The 25,967-nt window shown below is 44.9% G+C and overlaps 1 protein-coding gene across 5 annotated transcripts in view; it reads right to left on the bottom strand.

The window, feature by feature from the left end:
- Positions 1–25,967, bottom strand: part of NALCN (sodium leak channel, non-selective) — a 617,081-nt gene that overhangs the window by 476,816 nt on the left and 114,298 nt on the right. For all 5 annotated transcript variants that reach the window (XM_075590764.1, XM_075590763.1, XM_075590765.1 and 2 more), the window contains one exon: positions 9,335–9,486. In XM_075590764.1, coding sequence (XP_075446879.1) covers positions 9,335–9,486 — 152 coding nt within the window. The remainder of the gene's footprint in view (positions 1–9,334; positions 9,487–25,967) is intronic.

Genomic DNA, 25,967 nt, shown 5'->3' with positions numbered 1-25,967 from the left:
CTTGGATGTTGTATTTAGTTTGCCTGTCTTTCAGCATGCGGGCCAGCATCGTATCCGGCCTGTTTGCTTTTTCGTAAAATTTCCTCTTTGACCAACTCAATGAATTATCAGCCCTGGAGGTCAATATCATGTTTAATTCAATTTTAGTGTCTTTTACCTCTTGTAGGGTTTGCGGGTCTAGTTTCTTTTTATGTTTGGCGGAGAGAGTTTGTAATTTAGTTTGGAGTGTGACAATTTTTGCCTCTCTCTCTTTTTTTCGTCTAGCCGTGATATTTATGAGGGTACCTCTGAGAGTCACTTTATGCGCCTCCCAGAGGACCAGATGTGAGGAGACAGAGCCGGCATTTACTTTGAAAAATTGGTCTATCTCATTACCCACAGTATCACAGATCTCTGGAATTTTTAGAATAGATTCATTTAGCTTCCGTTTCGTTCCTGGTCTACCCGTTTGAATATTGTTGCACCGGAGCTCTATGGGTGCGTGGTCAGACCATGAAATATCATGGATCTCTGCTTGGGTGACCTTGGGGACCAGGTGACAGGACACTGCGAAGTAATCAATCCTACTGTATGAGCAATGTGGGTGCGAGAAGAATGTGTAATTCCTATCTGCTGGATGTAGCTCTCTCCAAATGTCTATTAGTTGGTTACATTTGAGACCTCTTCGTAGGGATATACCTGCTCCTTTATTGTGTAGGGTAGCTCCACCTGATCTGTCCATGTGAGGTTGTAGGACCATATTAAAATCTCCTGCTAAGACCACGCTTCCCTGCGCAACCGAGTTTAGGATTCGAAAGAATTTCTCGAAGAAGATTGCACTCTTTTCGCAGGGGGCATATATACAGGCGATTGTGATCTTCTGTCCCCTAATAGTTCCTACTATTATAATAAATCTGCCATCGTTATCCCGTTTGGTTATCAGGCCTTCGTAAGGGATGCTATTACGGAATAGGATGGCAACTCCACGCTTTTTGACTTCAGCAGAGGCCGAAAAAACCTGGGAGAAGTCTTTATCAAGATATTTGGGGGTATTGGTTTTGCTGAAATGTGTCTCCTGTAGGAGCAACACATCTGCATGTTTTCTTTTATAATCTGTGAAGGCTAGTTTGCGTTTAGTGGGGTTGTTAAAGCCCTGCACATTGTGAGATATAAAAGTCAACGCCATTTATTGCTGTGTGTGACTACGCGCATCATTATGTTGCTTGACTTACCCGTGGCTTCCATGTGTAGGGCCGGACGATCACTGCCTTCAGGGCGCTTACTCGTAGATAGGTATTTGAGGGAAGGGTAAGGAGGGAGTGGGAGGCAACGGGGAGGGAGGGGGAGGGGAGGGGGGGACTGGGAGTAGCACATGAGGGTCAACAACAAGGGGATTGGGTTCACGACACATAACAACAGATACTGTGATGTACAAAAAACAAATAGGAACATGAAGACAAGAGCCCACTCCGGGAGCCCCCGGGAGTGGCCCTTGCGCCCAAGGGATGGGTCCTTTGGCCCAGACTGACGACGGGATCTCCCCTGCCTGCTGGGTCCTGGCTTCCCTGGGACTTGTTTGCGACCCCTATTCTGTAGGGATCGTAGCGGAGGACACATACACGCCGATCAGGGAACTGTCCTGCCGGCGCATCTCCTTTAAACAGACAACAGTTAAATAACAGTATAACTTATAACTTTAGCAATAAAAAACTCTCATTTACATAACATCCACCTAAAGAGTTTCCCCCAAAACTCCACCTCTCCCTACTCCTCCTGTTTTTGCCCTCTATGTGAGTATAGGTTGTAAGGAGCACCGTGCCCCCCCAAAGGGTTCCTATTGTGCGGTCCTCGTAGCGCCAATCCCGACCACTCTTGTTGGTGAGGAGTTCAGAGGACCGGCTACCTAATTTTCATTATCCTCTTATATGTGAATGTCTACTCTCTATATGGTAGGGTGCCGGACTCCCCTCCTTTAAGTGCCTCTGTGTTTTAATGTGTGGGTGTTGAACGTTTAATGTGCTGGTGGTCTGCATGTATTGTAACCATATAGCGGCATCCAAGAAGGCAGAGGGGCCACTGGCGCACATGACGCTGACGTTAGTCGACTACATGCAGACCTATCTCCCTATGGTGTTCCATGTTCCCATGTGGGGTCAAGCAGGAGGCAGCCACCGATTCCCCAACCCTCGGATGGCCCCGGCATGCATTTGCATCCCCCCTCCCCCGCCCACCAGCCCACTCCGTCAGCACTCTAAGGTCAAGGCCCCGTTCCCTCCCTCAGCGCTCCTGCATTGCTGACAGGCGGGGCGCCGACATATACCGACCGCGATATGCGGTCTGCAGGGAACGGGAGACGGAGCGGGGGGTGGTCGGGATCGGGAGGCCTGAACGGCAGGGGGACGTGGCCTGAGCGGAGGGACCCGCTACTCTCCCCCTCCACCTTTCACGGGCTTGGGCTGGGGTTGCTGATCACAAGCAACACACATATTCAATAACACACGCAGGCATTCTCACACACACACACAGGTTCTCTCACACACCCACAGGCACTCTCACACACATACACACAGGTTCTCTCATACACACACATATGCTCTCACACACACACACAAGTTCTCTCACACACACACACACACACACACACACACACATACAGGCTCTCTCACATACCCACAGGCACTCTCATACATACACAGACACAGGCACTCTCACACATACACACACAGGCTCCCTCACATATCCACAGGCACTCTTACATATATACAGGTACTCTCATACACACACATACCCACACACACATAGGTAGGCAGGCACTTATACACATACACACGCACACACACAGACAGAGGCAGGCACTCACGCATTCAGGCACACACACACAGGCATCTAGACATCCAGACACATATACAGATAGGCATCTCTGTTACTCACCCGCCCCCACCCCCCACACACTCCTCCCCGCTTCCCCCCCTCCCCTATGGCCCTCAGCCACATCGCGCGACGTGCCGGAGCCAGGGAACACAATTCTCCTGCGTCCCCCAGTGGCCGACGCGTCACCGCGTGCAGTCAGCTGCGCAGTCGAAGGGGATCGGGACCGGCCCGGAAGGGTTCCCCTGCTGCGGGTCCCATCTGATTCTGCTCCCATCGCCGGGTGCGCCGCCTGGTGTGTCCGGCTGCTAGGTCCCGCCGGTTCAGGGACATATTTGGGTCTCGGGGGGGGGGGGGGGGGAGTTCGGGTGCTGGTGAGACTCCGTTGGCTCCGTCTAGGGCTTCGGCTACGTCATCGCCCGGTGCCGTCGCCGCTGTGTCCCTCCGCGCATGCGTCCCGCTTCAAGTCTCGCGGGAGCCAGTGACGTCATCGAGGCATCCCGCGAAGAGCAGGGCTGCTCCCGCTCGCCTCGGGGAAGTAGCAGGAGAAGATGGCTGCCCTCAAAAAAAGTGAGTAGACCTGCGGGGGCTGAAAGTTTTCTTAATCACCGTGGGGGGGTCGATGGGGGTTCCCGGACAAGCACCCCTTGGCTAGGGCCTTTCAGAGGATCCTGCTGGGGAGTTTGGGGGAGAATGTAGATGTTTATTGGGGTGGTATAGCAGAGTCTATGTGGAGCTCGGCGGTTCCTCCACAACTCTAGCTGCGGATCGTAGGCTCCCAGCTGCGCGCCATGAGGTTGAGGGGGCGCCATCTTCAGCAGCTACCAGGTGAGGGGGGCTTTGCGGGGAGCTAAGGACTTTACGGAGGAATCCCTCTCCATCCTCCACATGTTTCAGTGTGTGTGCAACACCGTTTTTCAGAACCAGAACTGCACATGGGAACAGCCATCTGTAGCGCACTTCTTTGTCCCGGAGCGCTCTAGTTATGGGGGTCATTGCCTTTCTTTTTGCCAGGGTAGCTGGGGACAAATCTTGATATACTTGGAATTTGATGTGTTCAAACTCCACTGTTTTCATCTCTCTGGCGATTCTGCATGTTTGTTCTTTTGTCCGATAGCAGTGGAACCGCATAACGATGTCTCTGGGGGGGTCCCCCTGCTGGGATCTTCCTCTGAGTGCCCTATGGCATCTGTCTAGCATTAAGTACCTTTCTGTCAGGTCTGGGAACAGATGCTCCAACCACTTAGCGGCGAAGTCTTCCGGATCTGTGACCGATTCTGGCACCCCGCGCAGGCGGATATTGCAGCGACGGTCGCGATTCTCCCCGTCTTCGATCTTTTCCTCCAGGGATCTGATTTGATCTTTAAGGGTGGACACTTGTGTTTGTGTCTGGGATATGGCGCTGGTGTTCTCTTCTGCCCTAGACTCCAGGGTATCAGTACGCTCCCCCAGGGCATCCACATCTTTCCTTAGTGCCCAGAGCTCTGTCTTGAAGAACTTTTTCATGTTGGAGCAAAACTCCTTCATGTCTTTCCTCCGCACCACTGCCATATCATCCTGCTCCTCTGCAGGACTGTCCATATCAGGGTCTGCTGCTGGATGCTGCTCAGGGGAATCATGAGTCCCGGCCTTAGCTGTACCTTTACTTTTAAAAAATGTAGATACTGGCTGTGTTTTTCTACGCACCGTTTTGGTAGAAGCCATCTCTGTAGGTTGATGTATGTTGCGCTTAGCTTTTATTAAGGAGACGATAGCGTTTTAACTGTTATTTTACGCTATTATGCACCGGGGGGAATGGAGCTCTCACTCTAAGCTGCCATTCACCATCGGGGGGGCGTGTCCTCTCGGTTGCGCAATATTCCTAAAGGCCAGTTTGTTCGCCTGAGACGCAACTGCTCAAGTGATGAGGCATTTGCGTCTCAGGCAAACGAACTTAAAGAGAAATTTTTGAGTAGGTATTACCCCGAGGAGCTGCTCTCTCGGACCTTGTCACAAGTACAGGATATTGAGAGAGTTGGGCTTCTTGAGTATAAAAAAGATAGGGTTGACCCTAATTCGAAAAATACTGTATCTTTTATCACGCAGTATAATTCCATGGCACCCGATATTAGGCGGGTTTTGTATAAACACTGGCCAATCCTTTTGAGAGATCCAGCTCTGGCCCAAATCCTTCCCCTTAAACCCTCAATTATTTTAAAAAAAGCCTCGAATCTACAATCTAGGCTTGCCCCTAGTTGCCCCAATTTGAAAAAGTCATAGGGTGTGGAATCTTGTCAAAAAGGTTTTTTTATCTGTGCAAATTGCACAGCCTGTAAATACAGTTCCAATCAAGTAACTTTTAGCTCTAATGTTACTGGTCGGATATATAATATTCGTTCTCACATCAACTGTCACTCTGTGTTTGTTATTTACCTACTACAGTGCCCATGCGGCCTACAATATGTAGGTCGCACGGGGAGAGCTTACCAGAGACGCATTTATGAACATGTGTACAATATAAGGAAGGGGCTGACAACACATAGTGTGTCACACCCCTTCCTTATCCACCACCAGCAAAATCCAAAAGGTCTTAAGTGTCAAGCAATTGAAGTGTATCCAGGGAACTGGAGAGGCGGAGATAAAATAAATGGTATTAGCAAACACGAGTCATATTGGATATATGAACTTAAAACTTTATCTCCCAATGGTCTTAACATCGAATTCGACCTCTCAGCCTTTTTGGTTAAATAAATAATTAAATTACTAACTGTATACAATATGTGTTTTACACATTAACATTCAAAAAATGTTTTTGTTGTTCTTTGCTGGTACTGGCAGTTTTAGTATTTTGAGTATTTTGTGCATTTCTAGCAACTCCATATGCTAAGAGTCTTTTGATACATTCACTTTGAGCACTGTGCCTTTAAGAAAGGATTTGTTGAGCCCTGATGGGTCTTTATGAGGTCTCAAGCCTAGCTGTTTTTTTAGTGTTTTAGTGTTTTGTTTTCTTTATTCATGTTTTACTGTTTATTAGCTTGATGTTGTTTGTTAATCACTCTTAAGATTGTCTTGGTTTATTCTTACAAATTATGCCATTATTTTACTTAATGTTTTAATTGGTGTTAGGGTATATATATGCCAGCCCTTCCTATTCCCATCATGCCCCTGACGAAGTGACTGACGTCACGAAACGCGTAGGGTGGTCTTTTTGCTCTGGCTTGGATGTGCATCATCCTCTCCCGTCTGTGCACTTCTGTTTCCTGACTGCTCTTCAGCTCCCAGAGCCTCACTGTTCTCTCGAGCGCTTCCCCTGTCCTCGCGCTGTGGTGTGATGTCACCGACACACCGCGCGACCTGCGGGCTTGTGCGTCCGGTGTCGACAACTCCACTAACAGCGTGTAGCTCTGGTCCCCCCTCGGGATACCTCTCACCCACCTGGAAGGTCTGCGTGAGTGGCTACAGCGGTCGCCCTTGAAGTGTGGACTCTTGGAAGCTGTGCTGCTGTGTTCCATCTCTGCAGAAGCTCTGGTCTGGATTCAAAGACAGTTGCTATGGGTTTTTATTCTTCATCTCTGCTGTAAGTAGGATTTTAATTTTACTCCTACCGGATGATTCAACTTATTAGTGTCTTTAGCCCTACATTCATGTGTCTGTTGTTTTATTAATATTTTATTCAATTGCATTAAATTTGTGATTATCTCTTTGCCAATCTTTTCAGTATTTGTTTGTATATATTGGTCTTGTTTAGTTGCACTATGATCCTTTTCTTTTGTCTTTTTCGTTTTTGTTTTTTATGTTTGTTTGTGTATGAGACTTCACTGAAGATTCCCCTCGGGACTCCATTCCAAATACCCTTGGACTCTATTTGGTCAGTTTTATCTTTTCCATTTTGGAGGCGCCGGCTTTTCTGTTTTTTACTGTTTGTATTGGTTTGTGTACACCTTTGTTGCCTAGGCAGCCCCCACTTTAAGTTTAAAGTGTACCTACTGTATGTGTGTCACTTATAGTGTCATCTATTTTTATTCACTGCATTAGCGCTGTTTTCACTGCTCTTCCCTTTTATCTGCTTCAGCATAGCCCAGAAAGGTGAATAGGGCAGAGGGATGAACAAGTGTCCCCATAGCTGAGGGGATCCGTAGGTTAGGGGGGGTACCCCAGCTAGTGACCAGGTGACCCAGATCCTGTATTGGGTTTGTGGGTGCCCCATCTGTATATAAGGTTGAGGGGGGACTCTCAGAGTCCAGACTAAATTCCAAAAGATAGTGTACAGGGAATAAGGCTTATAGGAATAAAAGTACATCTTTCTTATTCTATTCCCCCAATCCAGAGATTTAGAAGTATATTAAAACATATTTCTTAGGGTGGGAAAATATACTTTTTATATACTGTAATGAAATGTAATGTGCTTGAGACTTTCGGAACCGATGCCCAAACAGACTGCCCGGGCTAACCTATAGGCACCAGTAAGTCTGCTGGAAATCGGAGTTCAAAGTAGTCAGAGATGCCAAAGGTGTGAAAGGCATTTGGGCAGCAGGGAAGGGCTCAAGTACCCAGGTACGGGGAACAATGGCAGTCAACCGGGCTGCTATTTGCTCTCCCAGACCTAGTGGAGCCAGTCCCAGTGGGTGGCATTTAGATAGCCAGGAACGGAGGTGGAAAACTTGCACATGTATCTTGGCAATTTCATATTTCCCGCTGACCTGGATTTTCATACCAGCTTGGCTCTGATTGGCTACTGGGAAACTTCCAACGATTGGCTGCTGAGTTTCATGAATGAAACTCAGAATACTATAAAGAATGTATGAGCCAATAAGATTTGAGATTCCCAGTAGTAAGAGCGTGGGCGGGCTTTTCAAAGTTGCTCTTGCGTAAATAGCAGAGCAACCGGCTTCGATTTCAAGCCAGAAAATCCTGTCTGCCAGATTCTAAGTTCCGATTTTAATGGCCAAGTTCTCAATATTGAACATAGCGGACGCGGCTGGGAATTGTAGCCGATTTGAGTTCCATGAGATTTGGAGTCCACGTTCTCGGAAGAGAAGGGAGCGGAGGCGTGTGGAACTTCACGCGATTAGGAACAAGGAGATTCCGGGCTAAGTCCCGGTTAGGGCAAAACTCTTATTTAGTGGTCCTGCACCTAGGAAAGTCTAGTTTTGGACCCCAGAAACCCAGTAACTGTGTCTTTCTGTCTGTATTTTGTGTTCCATTGTGTGTAAGTGAATGTGTGCGAATAAACTTAAATTTATTTCATTACCATGTTGTGCTCAGTGAATGATCCCAGTTAAAAAGGTGTAAATTGCCTGGTCTCTTGTGACAGGCCCACCCAGCCATGCTGATGTTCATCCGGACACCCCCCGCTCACCTCCACCATCCAGCCATGCCAATGCTCGCCCGGACACCCCCCACTCACGTTCCCCCACCCAGCCCCCCCCCCGAGGCTCGTCTGGATGACACCATCACTCCTTACACCAGATCAAGCTCGGTCGTCCGCATGCTGAATTTTTTTAGTGGTTTCGAAATGCCTGACAACACAATCGAGCAATACAGGGACAGAATGGAGGCCAAGATGGATCGTCATTTTGAGACAATGTGAGAGATAATGAAAACCAAATGGAATCTACTGCAACTGCTTTTTTCAGTGTAGAAGGAATCTCCTTTTGGTTACTACTTTAGTTTAGAGGTCAGTGGAAGAAAAAAGGTATACACGTTCAATATAGATATGTGTGTTGAGTTAGTCTTTCCTAAATTACTATATGTTTGGAGGTCTGGGATTGAAAATAATGTCAGTATCACTAGGGAACAGTGAAGTAGATTTCATTTTAAAAACACAGAGCATGAGGAAAAGCATGAAATACAGCTTTATTTGGGGCAGGCGTATATTCAAGTGCAGACTGTCATGAAAGTTTTTATTTTTATGAATGTTGTTCTATGTGAACTTTTAACACCTGACATATTAGACACAAGAAAATAGGTCTTTATGAGCATCGGAGGGGCATACAGTGCAATCACAGATAGGACAATACTTTTTTTTCTAATGTTTTACCAATAGTTTTTTGTTTTTTTTGCTTAGTTAGGATGGACAATTTACAAATCCCTTATCACCTCTGTAAGAAACTCTGTCAATGATGGGCCATTTACAGATGTTTACAACTGTCACATTGGGATGAATTGCCTTATAATGGTACCAGTCAGAGTAATGGTTATACAGAAAAACAATCAAATCAGTGTGTGATATTGTGTGGATCCTTGACTGCTAAGAACCTCCATATATGAATAGATTAACATATGTATGTAATCAATACAGTATAAGTATTTTTTTTATGATGTAATAGTTATTACTTACATAAATTAGCAGTTGGATACAGTTATTATGTACTCTCATATATGCAGCAGTTATATTTTCCACCATTGCAATGCTTTGTTATTTTAGCATTGGGAAATGTATCTTTTTCACATATTATCTACACAGTGTAAATTGAAATAAAATATATAATTAAGCAGTTGGACAGACCTATCTCATTAAAGCCACTGTAGCCAAGCTCTTGCCTGCTCAGTCCAAGGTTTTCGAGGTCCATGCACTTAAAGCCCCGGGGACATTGGTATCCTTCTCCATCTGGAGAACAGTGAGTATCAGGAATGGCTAAATTATTCCAGGTTACATTTCTATAAAAGAAAAATAGAACAATGAAGGTGTTAGATACATTCTAAAGAAAAGATAATATGGATTGATTAGGAAAGAATACAAATAAGGCATAATACAGTGAGGGCAAAAAAACTGATTTGTTTAACTTACAAAATAGGTACTTGAAACCAACTACCTCTATATATTACATTTATCCTCATAATTATATTGAAAGACACTGTAGCATTGACAAGGATGAGGGAACAAGAACACATTCCCTGTACTTGTGTCTACAGATTTCAACTGAACAGCTGCTGTCATACTGTACATAAATATCAGCAATTGAAAGTCTACTTTATTGTTTACCGTTTTATGTATAAAAATCATGTTAGATGCTTTTAGATGTTCTGTCTACCAATATTACATATCAAACCAAACATAATTTACTGTACCTTGAAGAAAATAGTTTTCATTGGAAACGTGGCAAATAACAATGGGCAACCACAAATGTAACAGTAAGCAGTTATGCTCCTTATGTGAGAGAGAGTCTCTATAGTAGAATACTTTCATTTTATTGAGCCATTTCTGCATGCAAGAAAGTATACGTATTTCGTATAATATATATATATATATATATATCTATATATAATGTGGTAATTTAGTTTTTTTTAGATCTTGCTGGGTATCTGCACTGTATGTAAGATAGCAGAATGGATTTATTCATTATTGTATGTTATTTGTAATCGTTGTTATGCTTTGCTGAAAACTGCTCTCAACATTGAACTGAGCAACATCTCTTTTGGCCACTAACAAAAAATAAAACCCACACAAATCAACTATATTTAGTTATTATCATTATACTTTATTCAGAAAGCGCCAACATATTCTGTATTGCTGTACAATAGAGTAGGAGGACAAAAACAATAAAATATCAAACAATAAACATACATTGTTACAGGAGGTAACGCGGGACATGTGTCACGGATCTTAGGCTAAGATTATAATCCGTGCAATGGCGCTCGCGCGACAAGCACAAATTGCATAATGCCTATGAGGCACACAACGGAGCGCGATGGCGCATATTTGCCTTTTCAAGCGCGTCCACGTGAGCGGTTCAGCCAATGGGGGTGAACCGGCTTCGTGACGCATCCGCCACGCCTCCCTAATCGCCTACAGCTCAGTTCACACATCGCATAGGCAACAGGTGTGCACAAGGCTATGCGGTCCGTCGCGCGCAGGTAATCTTGCTGTAGCCTTAGTTTGACAAAGCTTACAAATGTAACACTAGTAGTTGCTTTGCTATAGTGCGGTTTTTCTATTGTGATAAAACTATATTTTTGTACTTATATGATATTTGTATTCTCTGCGCTTCTCTCCCTCTTTCTGCTCCCTACATGTCTTTTGAAAGTCTGGAGCGTGTTCTGTAAGAGAGCTGCAGCAGCAGCATCGGATCACTGACATGTCATTAGAGCACTAATATTGAAAAGCCTATCACAGAAAGAGATTTTTCAGCACTTGAACTATTGAATAAACTCTTAGATAGTTGAATGCTTTACTTCTCTTTCCCTTATTATTATATTGCTACAAATCTGTTATATGCACTTTAAAAAAAAGTTTACTGATTTTCTACGTTAATATAGCACACCAGAATCACTATTAATACAAAGACACTTTTTAGCACATTTTTTAATTATATTTTTACACTGTTCCAAATTATTAGTGGTCAGTATCCTGGTATGGTCCTGGCCTTATCAATGCTAGTAAAATGTACAAGAGCTAAAGGTAAAAGTGTGAATTCAAAGTGCAGTACATCAAACTTCTGACCACTCAACAAAACTAATGCATACTGTAGTTTTCACAGTTATAAGCGAAGCTTGCAGAAATGTTGCTAATGGACAATGGATAGACTTTAGAAAGAAAAGCTGACACTGCATAAGAAGAAAATGACATTGATTTCCATGACATGCCATTTTAAAATGCAGGCTAACCCCATTTTAAAGAAAATAATGTTCCACAAGAAGTAGAAGCTGCCCAACTATTACGGTATGTTAAACATGTCATAAATTATTCTACATCATAGGCCAAATATAGCTGCTTTCTGACAAGCTATGAAAAAGCAGGATATTTAAATCATTTAATTTTAGATTTCATTATGTTTAGTACCACTTGTTTATTAAAATGTTCAAGCCATGTTTTGAAATGGTTTGGCTGGTCTTTAGCTCTTAACAATGCAAATAACATACATGTGCATGATGTTAAAATTACCCATAAAAAATTTGAGATTACATTAATGCTCAGTGTTTAATACTATAGTGTAGTTGGGGATATATTTTATCAATAAAAAAGTTATTTGGTGTTCAAATGTTATAGTTTTCCACATAAAGATGTTAGCCCTTATTCTGTCAATTGCAATAGCTCCACACTGGGCCATTGAGTGGTGGATATATCAAGGAAAAGATACTGTTGGTTGATGCAGAGTTTTATGCTTGTGGTTGCAAGATGTAAAAATCTTGTTAGTAAACTTTCTACTTGATTCAGATTATTAGCCAGAGACGGTAAGCCACTACATACTAAGCTATAAAAATAACACAGAAAAGCAGAATTTGATGCCTTAATGCAGGGGGGCGCAAACTTTTTTCCCTGCGCCCCCCTGACGGCTGTCCCCTCGCTCCCGCGCCCCCCCCAACCCCAACTTACCCGCGCTCCGGCGTAATGACGTCACGTTGCCATAGCAACGTGACGTCACATGACCTCGCAGCGTCATTTTGACGCCGCGTTGCCATGGCGCCGCAGGGAGGAAGCCGCCGGAGCCACGGTAAGTTAGGTTTACAGAGGCCCTGCAGCTCCCCCGGCACTTAATTTAAGTGCCTTCGGGAAGCGCGCGGGGCCTCTGTAAACCCCGCGCCCCCCGTCGGCAGTGTCGCGCCCCCCCTGGGGGTCGCGCCCCACAGTTTGCGCACCGCTGCCCTAATGTATGTTTTATGTGTTGTATCTTACTTACTCTGCTAAATTGCAGGCTGACATAAATAGAGCAACATTTTTGCAACAAACCTTGAGACACTGGAGGGCACAAAAGCCAAAACTCCAGCACATTGCTTGAAATGTACCTGATATTTTTCCAGTTCGGCTTACTGAAGGTTTACCAGTCATCTGTTAGACCAGATTCTGTGTTCTGCAGATCTCTGTGCCATTAGCTTTTTAATTGCATGCAAACACATGCAAATTAACAAAAAGGAGGATGTTTTTATAAAAATGTGGTTGTACTTCGGATGGAATGGAAATTAAGAGCAAATTAGAGTAAATATGGAGAAAACATTTTTTGCTTGTTAAGATAGAAATGTGGACTACGTTCAGGATTTAAAAAATATACATAATTCTCAACTTGTTTCATTCACAAACATGATAAACAAATAAAAAGAAAATGTGTGGGCTTCTTTAATGATAGAATTAGTAAATGATCCCCACTGACTAATAGATGCAGGGTGGAAATGACTCTCCTTACGTTAATTTTGCTTCAAAATTGCATTGCGATACGTGGCTTGTAACTTCACTATTCATGTGTCCCATAATTCCATTCCTTTTCATGAATCTATATTATTAATGTTTTTTTAATTTCATAAACCAGCTCTGTATTGCCCCAATAAAAAAAAAAAAAGAAATGTATGTTTCTAGGTGGTTAGGAAGAGGAGGATGTTCAATTCCATAACAGAATCACCCTTCATACTCTCTTATTGTCATGGAACAAGAATCACATTCCTGCCCGACCCCCCTTCTGCTTGTCAGCTCCTTAAGTTCAGCTGCAGGCATTGGCTCCACATACACACACTGTGCCTGTGTAACATGCAACAATGTTGCATTTTTTGCCTCTGAGCACATAATCAGTGAGCTGCTACTGCAGCTTCTCCAGTCCTCCCAGTTAATGGATTTTCCCATGTTCTCCCCTGTCTTTTGCTGACAGTTAGTGCAGTCCCACTCAACCTTTAGTGTGACCCCTGCCCCTCACTTTCTTTTCCACCCTAGATTACAGTGAGTACAGACCTGTCTGCATCCACCCCTGGTAAGGCCTTTCTCTCTTACCATAGTCTAACCTCACAGAAGCATCCCACATAGAGAAGCACTCTCTACCTACATTACACCCACAAGTTCCTGTGTTTTCTAATCCAGCAATAAAATTAAGAAAGACATTAAGGACTTGTCATGCTTTGGAAGAGGGAGGACATGAGTTGAGCTTACTGGAATCATTCACACATCATTCGTGACCCTGGTTCCAGGAAACTTATGGTCACATTAAATTGGCAGATTTGGATCCGCAGTGGATTGGCCGGTTCCTTTGGTCCACGTATTTCAGCAGATCAATCTCAAAAAAGGGCGATTTGTGCTTTGTGCATTTATTATTATTATTACCAATACACTCCAGATTCCGAAACCCATGGACGGATTCCTAGAATCAAATCCGCAGACTCAGCAATCCGTTGACGTGTTCTTAGGCGTTCGCCAATGGATTGCTGATTGGATTCTATAAATCCGTCCACGGGTTGTATCCAATGGCGTTTTTTGATACACCTGTGCGGACTAAACCCGACCAAATCGTTTGTGGATTTTATATCTCAAAACAGATTTTTTGAGGGAAAATGCGAGAAAATCCGGGAAACAAATTTGGGTGGATTCGCCCATCTCTCTATTATGTCCAAATTACACATCATAAGTAACCCAAGTGATTCAGAACGGCGTGTAAGGTGAAATAGAAAAATTCTCGACCTTCAGAGGGAATTGTACAGATTCCCTAAAGCGACAGTAAACATCCAGGGTATGAAGGGAGCAATAAGTCAGGAACACCCCAAAAGAGAAAAAAATATAATGGTGCAGTAAAATCACATGAGGATGTAAGTAGGCAATTTGCACGAGCCAAGTTTTGTTCTATCATCCTCATGTGATTTTACTGCACCATTATATTTTTTTCTCTTTTGGGGTGTTCCTGACTTATTGCGCCCTTCATACCCTGGATGTTTACAAATTACACATCATGCAATTCTCTATTGCTTTTTCTCTGGTATCCCCCTTTTTGCATTATAGTATTTGAAGTATTATGCCCATCCATCCTGCAAACAATACTAAACATCCTCAGCTACTATATTTCCCTTTTTATCTCTCACATACTCCAACAGCCCATCTCCTCACTAATGTATGCTCACCCACCCCTTTTCGATAGAATACATTTAAAATGCTGATGTTGAGCAAGTTTTTCTTACCCATTAATCTACCTCCGTCACATCAGCATGTGAATCACTCCAATTGCCTCATCAGCTTTAAACTCCTCATGTTCATATTTAAATGAATGTCATGTACTTTACTCCAATATGATTTATAAGCACTATTCTATGCCTTTGAATTGATATACATTTGTTAATATTCTTTGAGTGATCCATTTCATCTTGATATGTGCGGGCTGCTACACTCTCAGAATCAAAGCCACTAATAAGTTCTTCAATTTAACATATGTTATACTCAGTGGCGTAGCTAGACATTTGCGGGAGCCCGGGCAAAAAAAATTTCAGGGCCTATTAATATTAATACTGACTAGAATTTTTTCTCCCTCCCATCCTCTCCCTAATCCTTTCACTGTGGTGCGCAAACTAGGGGGCGTGTGAGATTATCTGCAGGGGGGTGTGGGGTTTACAGAGGCCCACGCTTTCCGAAAGCACTTCAATTAAATGCCAGGGAAGCAGCAAAGGCCTCTGTAAACTTCATTTACTTTGGTTCAGACAGCTTCTGGAGACACCTCGCCATGGCAATGTGACGTCACGTTGCTATGCCACCATGACGTTGAAACAGCCAGAACGCCGGAACCAAGGTAAGGGAGGGGGACGCGCAGAGAGAGGGACAGCTGGCAGGGGGGTGCAGAAGAAAAATCTTGCTCTCCCCTGCTCTCTCTCATCATCACTCATCTCTCCCCATCCCTCGTCATCATCCCTCATCTCACCCTCCTCATCATCATCTATACCCATCATCTCTCCCCCTCCTCCTCATTTCTCCCCGCTCATCATATCTCCTCCTGCCTCCCTCCATTCTCACTCTCCGCCCTCCTCACATATATACACACAAACACTACACCACATACACATACCAAACATTAGTGTAACACACATAACATAGACAAATACGCCTGTTCCTCTGTTGCTCGACTGCTAAAACTCTGACTCAGGCCCTCATTCTCTACCGTCTTGATTACTGTAACCTCCTGCTGTCCGACCTTCCAGTCTCTCTCCTGTCTCCCCTACAATCTATCCTAAATGCTGCTGCCAGAATCGCTCTGCTCTTTCCTAAATCTGTCTCTGCGTCTCCCCTCCTGAAATCCGTCGCCTGGCTTCCGATCAAATTCCGCATCTCACACTCAATTCTCCTCCTCACTTTTAAAGCTTTACACTCTTCTGCCCCGCCTTACATATCAGCCCTAATTTCTCATTATGCCCCATCCTGACTCTTGCGTTCTTCTCAAGGATGTCTTCTTTCTACCCCCTTTGTATCTAAAGCCCTCTCCCGCCTTAAACCTTTTTCACTGACTGACCCGCAACTCTGGAATGCCCTTCCCCTCAATACCCGACTAGCACCCACTCTATCCACCTTTAAGACCCACCTTAAGACACACTTGCTTAAACAAGCATATGAATAGCACTGTGGATAATACTGGACACATGATACATAAAGCTTGGCCCCCTGCAGACGCACTTACCAGAACTCCCTCCTACTGTCTCTGTACGTTATCTCTACCTACCAATTAGACTGTAAGCTCCTCGGAGCAGGGACTCCTCTTCCTTAATGTTACTTTTATGAAAATATGGTATGACCTAGTCCAAATGGTCAAAATTTGTAAAAGAGAGACGAGCAAAATAGACTCTGAGGATTAAAATGTTAATACATTTCAGGGGCTCAAATGTAATTGGACAAATGAACACAATCATAAATAAAATGTTCATATTTAATACTTTGTTGAGAATCCTTTGCAGGCAATGACTGCTTGAAATCTGGAACGCATGGACATCACCAAACGCTGGATTTCCTCCTTTGTGATGCTTTGCCAGGCCTTTACTGCAGCTGTCTTCAGTTGTTGTTTGTTTGGGGGTCTTTCTGCCTTAAGTTTTGTCTTCAGCAAGTGACATGTATGCTCGATCGGGTTGAGATGAGGTGATTAACTCGGCCATTGCAGAATATTCCACTTCTTTGCCTTAAAAAACTCGTGGGTTGCGTTCGCAGTATGTTTTGGGTCATTTTCCAGCTGTAAAGTGAAGCGCCGTCCAATCAACTTCGCTGAATTTGGCTGAATCTGAGCAGACAATATGTCCCTATACACTTCAGAATTCATCCGGCTGCTTCTGTCTTCTGTCACATCATCAATAAACACTAGTAACCCAGTGCCATTGTAAGTCATGCATGCCCATGGCATAACACTGCCTCCACCTTGTTTTACACATGATGTGGTATGCTTTGAATCATGAGCTGTTCCAAGCCTTCTCCATACTTTTTTCTTCCGTCATTCTGGTACAGGTTGATCTTAGTTTCATCTGTCCAAAGAATGCTGTTCCAGAACTGGGCTGGCTTTTTTAGATATTGTTTGGCAAAGTATAATCTGGCCTTTCTATTCTTTAGGCTTATGAATGGTTTGCACATTGTGGTGAACCCTCTGTATTTGCTTTTGTGGTAGATATGCCTACCTTCTGGAGAGTGTTCTTCACTTGGCTGGATGTTGTGAAGGGGTTTTTCTTTACCATGGAAAGGACCCTACGATCATCCACCACTGTTGTCTTCCGTGGATGTCCAGGCCTTTTTGTGTTGCAGAGCTTACCAGTGCATTCTTTTTTTTCCCAGAATGTACCAAACTATTGATTTGGCCACTCCTAATGTTTCTGCTCTCTCTCTGATGGATTTTCTTTTTTTATTGCAGCCTAAGGATGACCGGTTTCACTTGCATTGAGAGCCCCTTTGACCGCATGTTGTGGGTTCACAGCAACAGCTTCCAAATGTGAATGCCACACCTGGAATCAACTCCAGACCTTTTACCTGCTTAATTGATGATGAAATAACGAAGGAATATCCAACATCTGTCCATGAAACAGCTTTTGAGTAAATTGTCCAATTACTTTTGGTCCCTTGAAAAAGAGGGGGCTACATATTAAAGAGATGTAATTCCTTAACCCATCCCCTTGGATGTGAATACCCTCAAATGAAAGCTGATAGACTGCACTTTAAGCCCATATTCATTATTTAACTGTAACTTGAATTTATTTTGGTACACAGCTGAAATAACAAAACTTGTATCAGTGTCCAATTATTTCCGGACCTAACTGTAAACCTCCCTGGTTAACAATCGGCATATGTAAGAAAAACTGCTTATTACGTATGATGCAAATGTGAACAAATGTGTTTCCATTGATACAGAGCCAACTTTAAGTTTGACTCTTAAGAATGGCTCCCCTTAGTACAACAACTACAAACAGTTCCAGTAATTAAGAGGCAAGATTTTTTGCTTGTTAATCTACAATAAATGTAACATTTTTGAAAAGCTGCCAACATTTTCAGAATGCCTCCAATTCCTCACCACTAAGGTAAATAAAGACCAGGGCCAATGTGGAAAACAATTTAACAGGAAAATAGGCATTGATTTTTGAAGTATTAAATTTGCAAATGGCCTTTCCTATTCCTTACAAATTGCAGACATTTTAGAGCAAAAGTATATAGTTCAGCAAATCAGTCAATAGTCCAACAACTAAATAAATATTGGGTGCAGCCTGCATGTAACCATGTTACACATTGTACAAGCCAACCTTACAAATTAACAATTTAGATGCTACTGGTTTGTAGGGAAATTGATCAATGGCTCTCTAGTATAATCATAATTACATCATTATGGCAGGAATATCCTGTACATGCTTGTATGAAAATGGAGACTTGATCTGCATGTTGTTTTCCCATAGGAAGGATGAAACAAGTGGGACAATTAAAGTTTGGCGAAATTGAAGGTCATACATTTCTAGTAATAAGAATAAGACCTGTGTAAATCAATATTATTTTAATAATTTCTAGTAAAACAGAATGTTGGGTGTATGTGCGAATGATTTGATGTTGGCATGATACGACCATTAAAATATTCAGCATTTTAATAAGATGGCACACAAAAGGTTCATTTGAATTACAAGTTACATAAGCACAAATGATTGCACACTTTGCATCTAGTATAAATACCCACCCTTTGTTGGGAGGTGCATCTTTATAGGTTGAAAATTATATAAGCACAGGAGTAGCAGAGAAGCATAGACAGCTATTTGTGAGAAATGCACCCAGGTGGGTCAGTAGTTTAATTATCTTATTTATAAAATGTTTAACCAGGAAGTAATACATTGAGAGTTACCTCTCGTTTTCCAGTATGTCCTGGGCACAGAGTTAAGATGATAAATAATACATGGTTACAAAGACATGTGTAGCCAGGTCCCCCTCTTATCTCCGGGCTGCCTGAGGGGGATGTCTGTTAGTCTCTGCGGTGCAGGGAGCAGGCGAGCGGGTTGCCAGTGTTCCAGCGAGGGCGCCACCATCTTTCTTTGTGCCACAAATGCGCAGTACCATATCGCGCATGAGCAGTAGGTTTCTAAGTGTGGCGGCCATCTTGCTCCACCTCACACATGCGCGGTAGTCCTAGCAAGCAGCGGCCATTACACCCACAGATCCGCAGGTGAACTACAGCGCCCATGAGCCTCTGGGCTGTAGACCACATGTTGCCAGGCAGCCAATAGGGCTCCAAAAATCTCCCTGCAAGAGACTGATACATTTGGCGTGCTCAGGGCACCACGTCAGTCAGAAGAGGGATCTGGATCAAGCAGGTAGTGTCTTAGAGCCAGTGGCTCTGATACGGCCTAGTATATCCCCCCTTAGGCCACAGCTAGGCCCCAACTCACAGTAGCTTGTGGTTGCTGCAGAGAAAGCCCCTTAGATAGGGACGCTTCCCCATTGTACGGTCTGGTGTCAGGGACACAGTGTAGATGCCGCACAGTGATTGTGGCCTGTGGTCTGGGACCAGACCACCTCCGTTGTAAGAGACCCTGTATGGTGATATTATCCACGCCGGAATTCATCCAACATGGAGGCAGACGCCATCGCGGACGACGACAACGTTGGATCAGACGGATCCCCCTTTTGTTAATCTACATTACCCAGGTGCTGGTGCCCAAGGCAGGTACCCAACTAAGTGCATCAACACTTCATGGGATAGCGCTATCTCCTGCACTTTGGGTAGGGCCCTGACATTGGGGGGAAAGGACATCAGTGCCAAGCACCCTATGTACTTTGGGATACTCATTGGTGGTACGGAGCTGGGCTATTATACTGTGTGGTACAGGGTACTGTTATAGTGTGTTCAGTAAAGGTTGTTATTATATACCCGCTTGTTTATATTATTGGTATTGTTCCTGTAAGGGGCTTATCCCACCACGTTGGGATCCCTTGCAGGTGGAGTCGCTGCACCGAGACGAACCAGAATCACCCCAGGCTCCCAGTGGCGGAGGCTCAGGCCTCCTGCTGGACACATATTATTCTAATATTCTTTCTCTACATATTAGTTCACGATTTGACAAACAGGTAATAGCAGCATTGGCAGTTCCTTCCATGGTACAGGGGAACAAGGACTACATTTGGAGGCGCTGCTGAGATTTCAGACCTGGGGTGCCCTAGTTAAATTTTAGACAATCTCATCTAAGAAGGAAGGTGTCCCTGCCATCAAGCCACAGTGTTCACTAGTGGGCCCTGCGACGCCAAGCCACGTGGTCGCCATCAGCCAGGTTCTAGTATCCCTACCCTTTCCTGACCTGCACACCACCCTGAGGCAGAAACCGGGGTTCACTAAAGCAAAAAGTATAAATATTAAATGGGATGCATCAAGTCAGTGGAGTACAGTTTTAATTGACTGCCAAGAGAATGTCTCCACGGACAATGCGCCACATTTTCTACCACTCCCCGAAGCTCCGCCAGGGGGAAGTCCACTCATATACCCCAAACACCGCGCACGAACCGAGACACTTAGAGGCCTCCTAGCATGGCTGAATGTCGGGTGTCCTCGCCTGCTTCCTCCCCAGAGAACTCTAGCAAGAGCCAGGCTAGCAGTCAGCTGTCCGAAGCAAGCCACCCCAGGGCCCGCAGTGCAGATGGGCCACGGTTACTTGTAGGTGTCCTGCAGCAACTGACTGACAAGATATAAAAGCTGGCCCCGGTGCAACCCTACTGCAAGTTGAAAGCCTTCTCTGGGCCCACCCCACAGGGGGAAGAGGCCTTTGAAGAATGGTGCGACAATGTGGTACAAGTACTGCCTGAGTGGACGTGCGCGGACGCGGTTAAAAGGCAAAGAATCGTAGAATACCTCCGGCCACCAGCCACCAACCTTTTATGATTATACCGTGAGTGCCATGAAGAAGCTGAAGCTAAAGACCTGCTTTTGGCCCTAACCAAGGACTATGGACAGAGGACGACCCAAGTGCGTTATTGGTACAGTTCTACGCCCTCAAACAGAAGGAGGGGGAAGACTTATCCGACTTCCGACGTCAACTACAGATAATGATGTAGACCCTGATCAACAAGAAGGTCATCCCTAAGGCCGACCTAGATGCATATAGAACTAAACAATTCTTGTGAGGAGCGTCACTCACAAGGTGGCATGGATTTTCTGTACGATTTCTACCACAAACCCATCCAACTTTGAGGACCTAATGGACCAAATCCAGGAACAGGAGGCCATCCCAAGGCATCCCGGGACTCCTCAAAAGGGGAGAGCAATGCAACTCCAGGAAAGCAGTCCATTAGCAAGGAGAAGCCTGAGGCGACTACCCGCCAGATGCCATCCTGACAGACTGCCCCTTCACCCAGGAGATTAGCTCTCACCTCCAGTGCTGGAGAAGATCACACTGATGCCTGCTTCAACTGTGGCCAACTCAGACACTTCTCCAGGGAATGTCCGAACCCTGAGATTCAATCCTAGGGTCATGACCCTCACAGTGCCACCGACTGACACTCCACCCCTGCCGCCGGCGGAGAGCGACACACTGGGTCCCAGGTGACTATTATCTACTGGCCGTCCTACAACCAGCATCTGACCCACCTGGCTATGAAATCAGGCGCAAGGATGAAGCTATGTGATCTGAGCAACGAAAACTACCCCGTCGACGGTGTGGTGTCAATATAGGTAGCCATACCGCAATTGAACACCAACAGAACCCACACCATGGAAGTGGAGGCCCTGATATGTCCCGAGCCCCGGGAACATCCTAGTTACCCGATCATCTTGGGGACCAACACTGATGTGGTGTGGGGGGTGATCAGGAAAAATCTGAGTGAAACTGGCGAAACACCCCTATCCTCGCTACGGATCCATCCGGTACTCAAAGAAGAGTGCTATAAGATGGCTGCGCAGGAGTAACATGGGGTACTCTTCAATAATGAGAAGGGATTGACTGAGTGTGCTGCTATCCGGCTTGACACAAGGCTGTCTGGTGCTTCTCCCTAAAAGCACGGCCGACGTAGACCTCCGGAGAGGGTAGAAGATAGTGCCCGAGTTGAGAGCGTGGACATCTGCGATCCCGGATAAAATAAAGTTGTTTATTCGGAACTTCTCACCACATACCATGCATTTCGACCAAGGTCAAAAACTGGGCCGGATATATCCCGTTACACCCGTCGAGAAGCTGGCACGGGTGAATACCGCTACCATGCACGATCATCTGGCCCAGTTACCATTTGATTTTGGGGAATCCCCCCTGTCGGCAGAATGGAAGAAAAGGTTAAACAGGAGAAATGCCGGGAAGTGTTCTCCATCAGCGAAATGGATATGGGCTGCAGCCAGATTGTACAGCATATAATTCGTCTGAAAAATACCACCCCATCTGGGAGCATTCTAGACGCATCGCTCCTCAAGATGTGGAGGAAGTGAGGGACATTCTGAAAGAGATGGAGACGGCAGGCATTGTGACCGAATCCCGTAGCCCATACGCCCGGTCGTAGTTGTGCTCAAGAAGAATGAGTCTGTTCGCCCTTGTGTAGATTACCAGACCCTGAACAATCGCACCATTCCTGACCAATACACCATACCGAGAATAGAAGAGGTTCTCAATGCGCTGTCCGGAAGCAAATAATTCAGCGTGATGGACCTGAGGTCTGGGTACCAGGTACCTATGGGCTCTGAAGAGCAGAAGATGGCGTTTGTCTGCCCCCTGGGCTTCTATCAGTTCACCCGAATGCCCCAAGACATTTGTGGTTCCCCTGCGACCTTCCAACAGTTAGTGGAGAAGACCATCAGAGATATGAATCCTCGGGAATGTTTATTCTACCTGGACGATATCATCGTCTTCGGTAAGACTTTGGAGGAGCACGAGGGACGCCTAATGAAAGTGCTAGACTGGCTAGCAAAGAAGGCTTGAAGTTGTCACTGGACAAATGCCGGTTTTGCCGCACTTCAGTGCCCTACGTGGGACACATAGTGTCTGCCGATGGAATAGCCACTGACCCTGTTACGGTCGAAGCCATGGTGAACTGGTCGAGACCCGAGAACAAAATGGAGCTACGCTCCTTCTTACAATTCTGCGGGTACTATCGCCGCTTAGTGGAAGGATATTCCAGCAAGGCAAAGGTTCTCAATAACCTTCTCAAAATCTACCCCGAGGAACCTCGGCAGAAGACCATAGCCGCACAGGTTCCTCTCGGAGACAAGGGGATGACCGCCTGCGAAAAAGCATTCAGTACCCTCAAGAAAAGCCTCACCAAAGCACCCGTCTTGGCTTACGCTGACCCTGAACTGCCATATGTGTTACATGTAGATGCAAGTTTCAACGGACTGGGAGCTGTACTGCATCAGAAGTACCCTGAGGTACTTCGGCCTATAGCAACGTGAGCCAAAGCATGACACCCAGCGAGCACAACTACCCAGTCCACAAACTGGAGTTCCTCGCTCTCAAGTAGGCAGTAGCGAAAAGCTCCACGACTACCTATGGAGTCCCCTTCAAGGTCCGCACAGATAATAATCTGTTGACCTACATTGCAACTATAACCAAGCTGGATGCCACCGGCCACCGATGGCTAGCAGCACTGTCAAATTATCAGTTTACTCTCAAGTACAAGCCGGGACCGTTAAATGTCGGAGCCGATACCCTGTCTCAAAGACCCGGACTAAGTACTACGTCATTTGATGGTGTGTGGGAAGAAATTCATGGCCCTGTGATGCGCACCATGGCTGCCATAGTAGAGGACCGGAATGCGTTCTCCGAGCTGAGAGTAGCAGATTCTTTGGGATGCCGACCCCACGAGGTTCCTGCTGCCTACTGCCACCCAGAAGGTCTGGAAATCCTTCCAAATACACACCTGGAGTGGAAGAAGATCGTACAGGCTCAGATACAGTTAGGTCCGGAAATAATTGGACACTGATACAAGTTTTGTTATTTCGGCTGTGTACCAAAATAAATTCAGGTTACAGTTAAATAATGAATATGGGATTAAAGTGCAGTCTATCAGCTTTAATTTGCGGGTATTCACATCCAAATTGGAGGAAGGGTTTAGGAATTACATCTCTTTAATATGTAGCCCCCTCTTTTTTAAGGGACCAAAAGTAATTGGACAATTGACTCAAAAGCTGTTTCATGGACAGGTGTGGGCTAGTCCTTCATTATTTCATCATCAATTAAGCAGGTAAAAGGTCTGGAGTTGATTCCAGGTGTGGCATTCGCATTTGGAAGCTGTTGCTGTGAACTCACAACATGCGGTCAAAGGAGCTCTCCATGCAAGTGAAACAGGGCAACCTTAGGCTGCAAAAAAAAAAAAATACATCAGAGAAATAGCAGGAACATTAGGAGTGGCCAAATCAACAGTTTGGTACATTCTGAGAAAAAAAGAACGCACTGGTGAGCTCTGCAACACAAAAAGGCTTGGACGTCCACGGTAGACAAAAGTGGTGGATGATCGTAGGATCCTTTCCATGGTAAAGAAAAACCCCTTCACAACATCCAGCCAAGTGAAGAACACTCTCCAGGAGGTAGGCATATCATTATCCAATTCTACCACAAAGAGAAGACTTCACAAGAGCAAATACAGAGGGTTCACCACAAGGTGCAAACCATTCATAAGCCTCAAGAATAGAAAGGCCAGATTAGACTTTGCCAAACAATATCTTAAAAAGCAGCCCAGTTCTGGAACAGCATTCTTTGGACAGATGAAACTAAGATAACCCTGTACCAGAATGATGGGAAGTAAAAGGTATGGAGAAGGCATGGAATGGCTCATGATCCGAAGCATACCACATCATCTGTAAAACACAGAGGAGGCAGTGTGATGGCATGGGCATGCATGGCTTACAGTGGCACTTGGTCACTAGTGTTTATTGATGATGTGACAGAAGACAGAAGCAGCCGGATGAATTCTGAAGTGTATAGGGATATATTGTCTGCTCAGATTCAGCCAAATTCAGCAAAGTTGATTGGACGGCGCTTCACTTTACAGATGGACAATGATCCAAAACATACTACGAAAGCAACCCAGGAGTTTTTTAAGGCAAAAAAGTGGAATATTCTGCTATGGTCGAGTCAATCACCTGATCTCAACCTGATCGCGCATGCATTTCACTTGCTGAAGACAAAACTTAAGGCAGAACTACCCCCAAACAAACAACAACTGAAGACAGCTGCAGTAAAGGCCTGGCAAAGCATCACAAAGGAGGAAACCTAGCGTTTGGTGATGTCCATGCGTTCCAAACTTCAAGCAGTCATTTCCTGCAAAGGATTCTCAACAAAGTATTAAAAATGAACATTTTATTTATGATTGTGTTCATTTGTCCAATTACATTTGAGCCCCTGAAATAAGGGGACTTTGTATGAAAATTTTTGCAATTCCTAAATGTTTCATACAATATTTTTGTTCAACCCCTTGAATTAAAGCTGAAAGTCTGCACTTCTATTGCATCTCGGTTGTTTAATTTCAAATCCATTGTGGTGATGTACAGAGCCAAAATTATGACAATTGTGTCAGTGTCCAATTATTTCCGGACCTAACTGTACATGACCCAGTGGATAACGCCATACGCCAGGCTCTACACCAGAATAATCCTTCCTTGGTGAAATGCGCTCCCACTGACACTGTCGCAATCCTCCCCAGAGAATGGGATAAATTCCAAATAGAATGTGGCCTTCTCTGCCGGGTCGTCTCTTACCACAATCACTCCGACCAACGACAGCTAGTCCTGCCCCAAAGCATGCAGTATCATGTACTATGATCACTACACGATGACCATGGACACCTGGGAATGAATAAGACCTTCGGGATAATTAGGGACTGCTTCTTCTGGAATCGGTGGAACAACATTGCCGGAAATGTCTGAGGTTTATCCAGAGGAAGACACTGCCCACCCGTGCAGCCCCAATGGGTCACCTAAAAAGCTCCGGCCCACTGGATTTAGCCTGTATGGACTTTTTGTGCATCGTGCCCGATTCAAGAGGGATTGGGAATGTGC

The sequence above is a fragment of the Ascaphus truei genome, chromosome 3 (assembly GCF_040206685.1).
Source record: "Ascaphus truei isolate aAscTru1 chromosome 3, aAscTru1.hap1, whole genome shotgun sequence".
Taxonomy (NCBI): domain Eukaryota; kingdom Metazoa; phylum Chordata; class Amphibia; order Anura; family Ascaphidae; genus Ascaphus; species Ascaphus truei.
The sequence above is the reverse complement of the archived record's forward strand: the minus strand, read 5'-3'. Positions and strand labels throughout refer to the sequence as shown.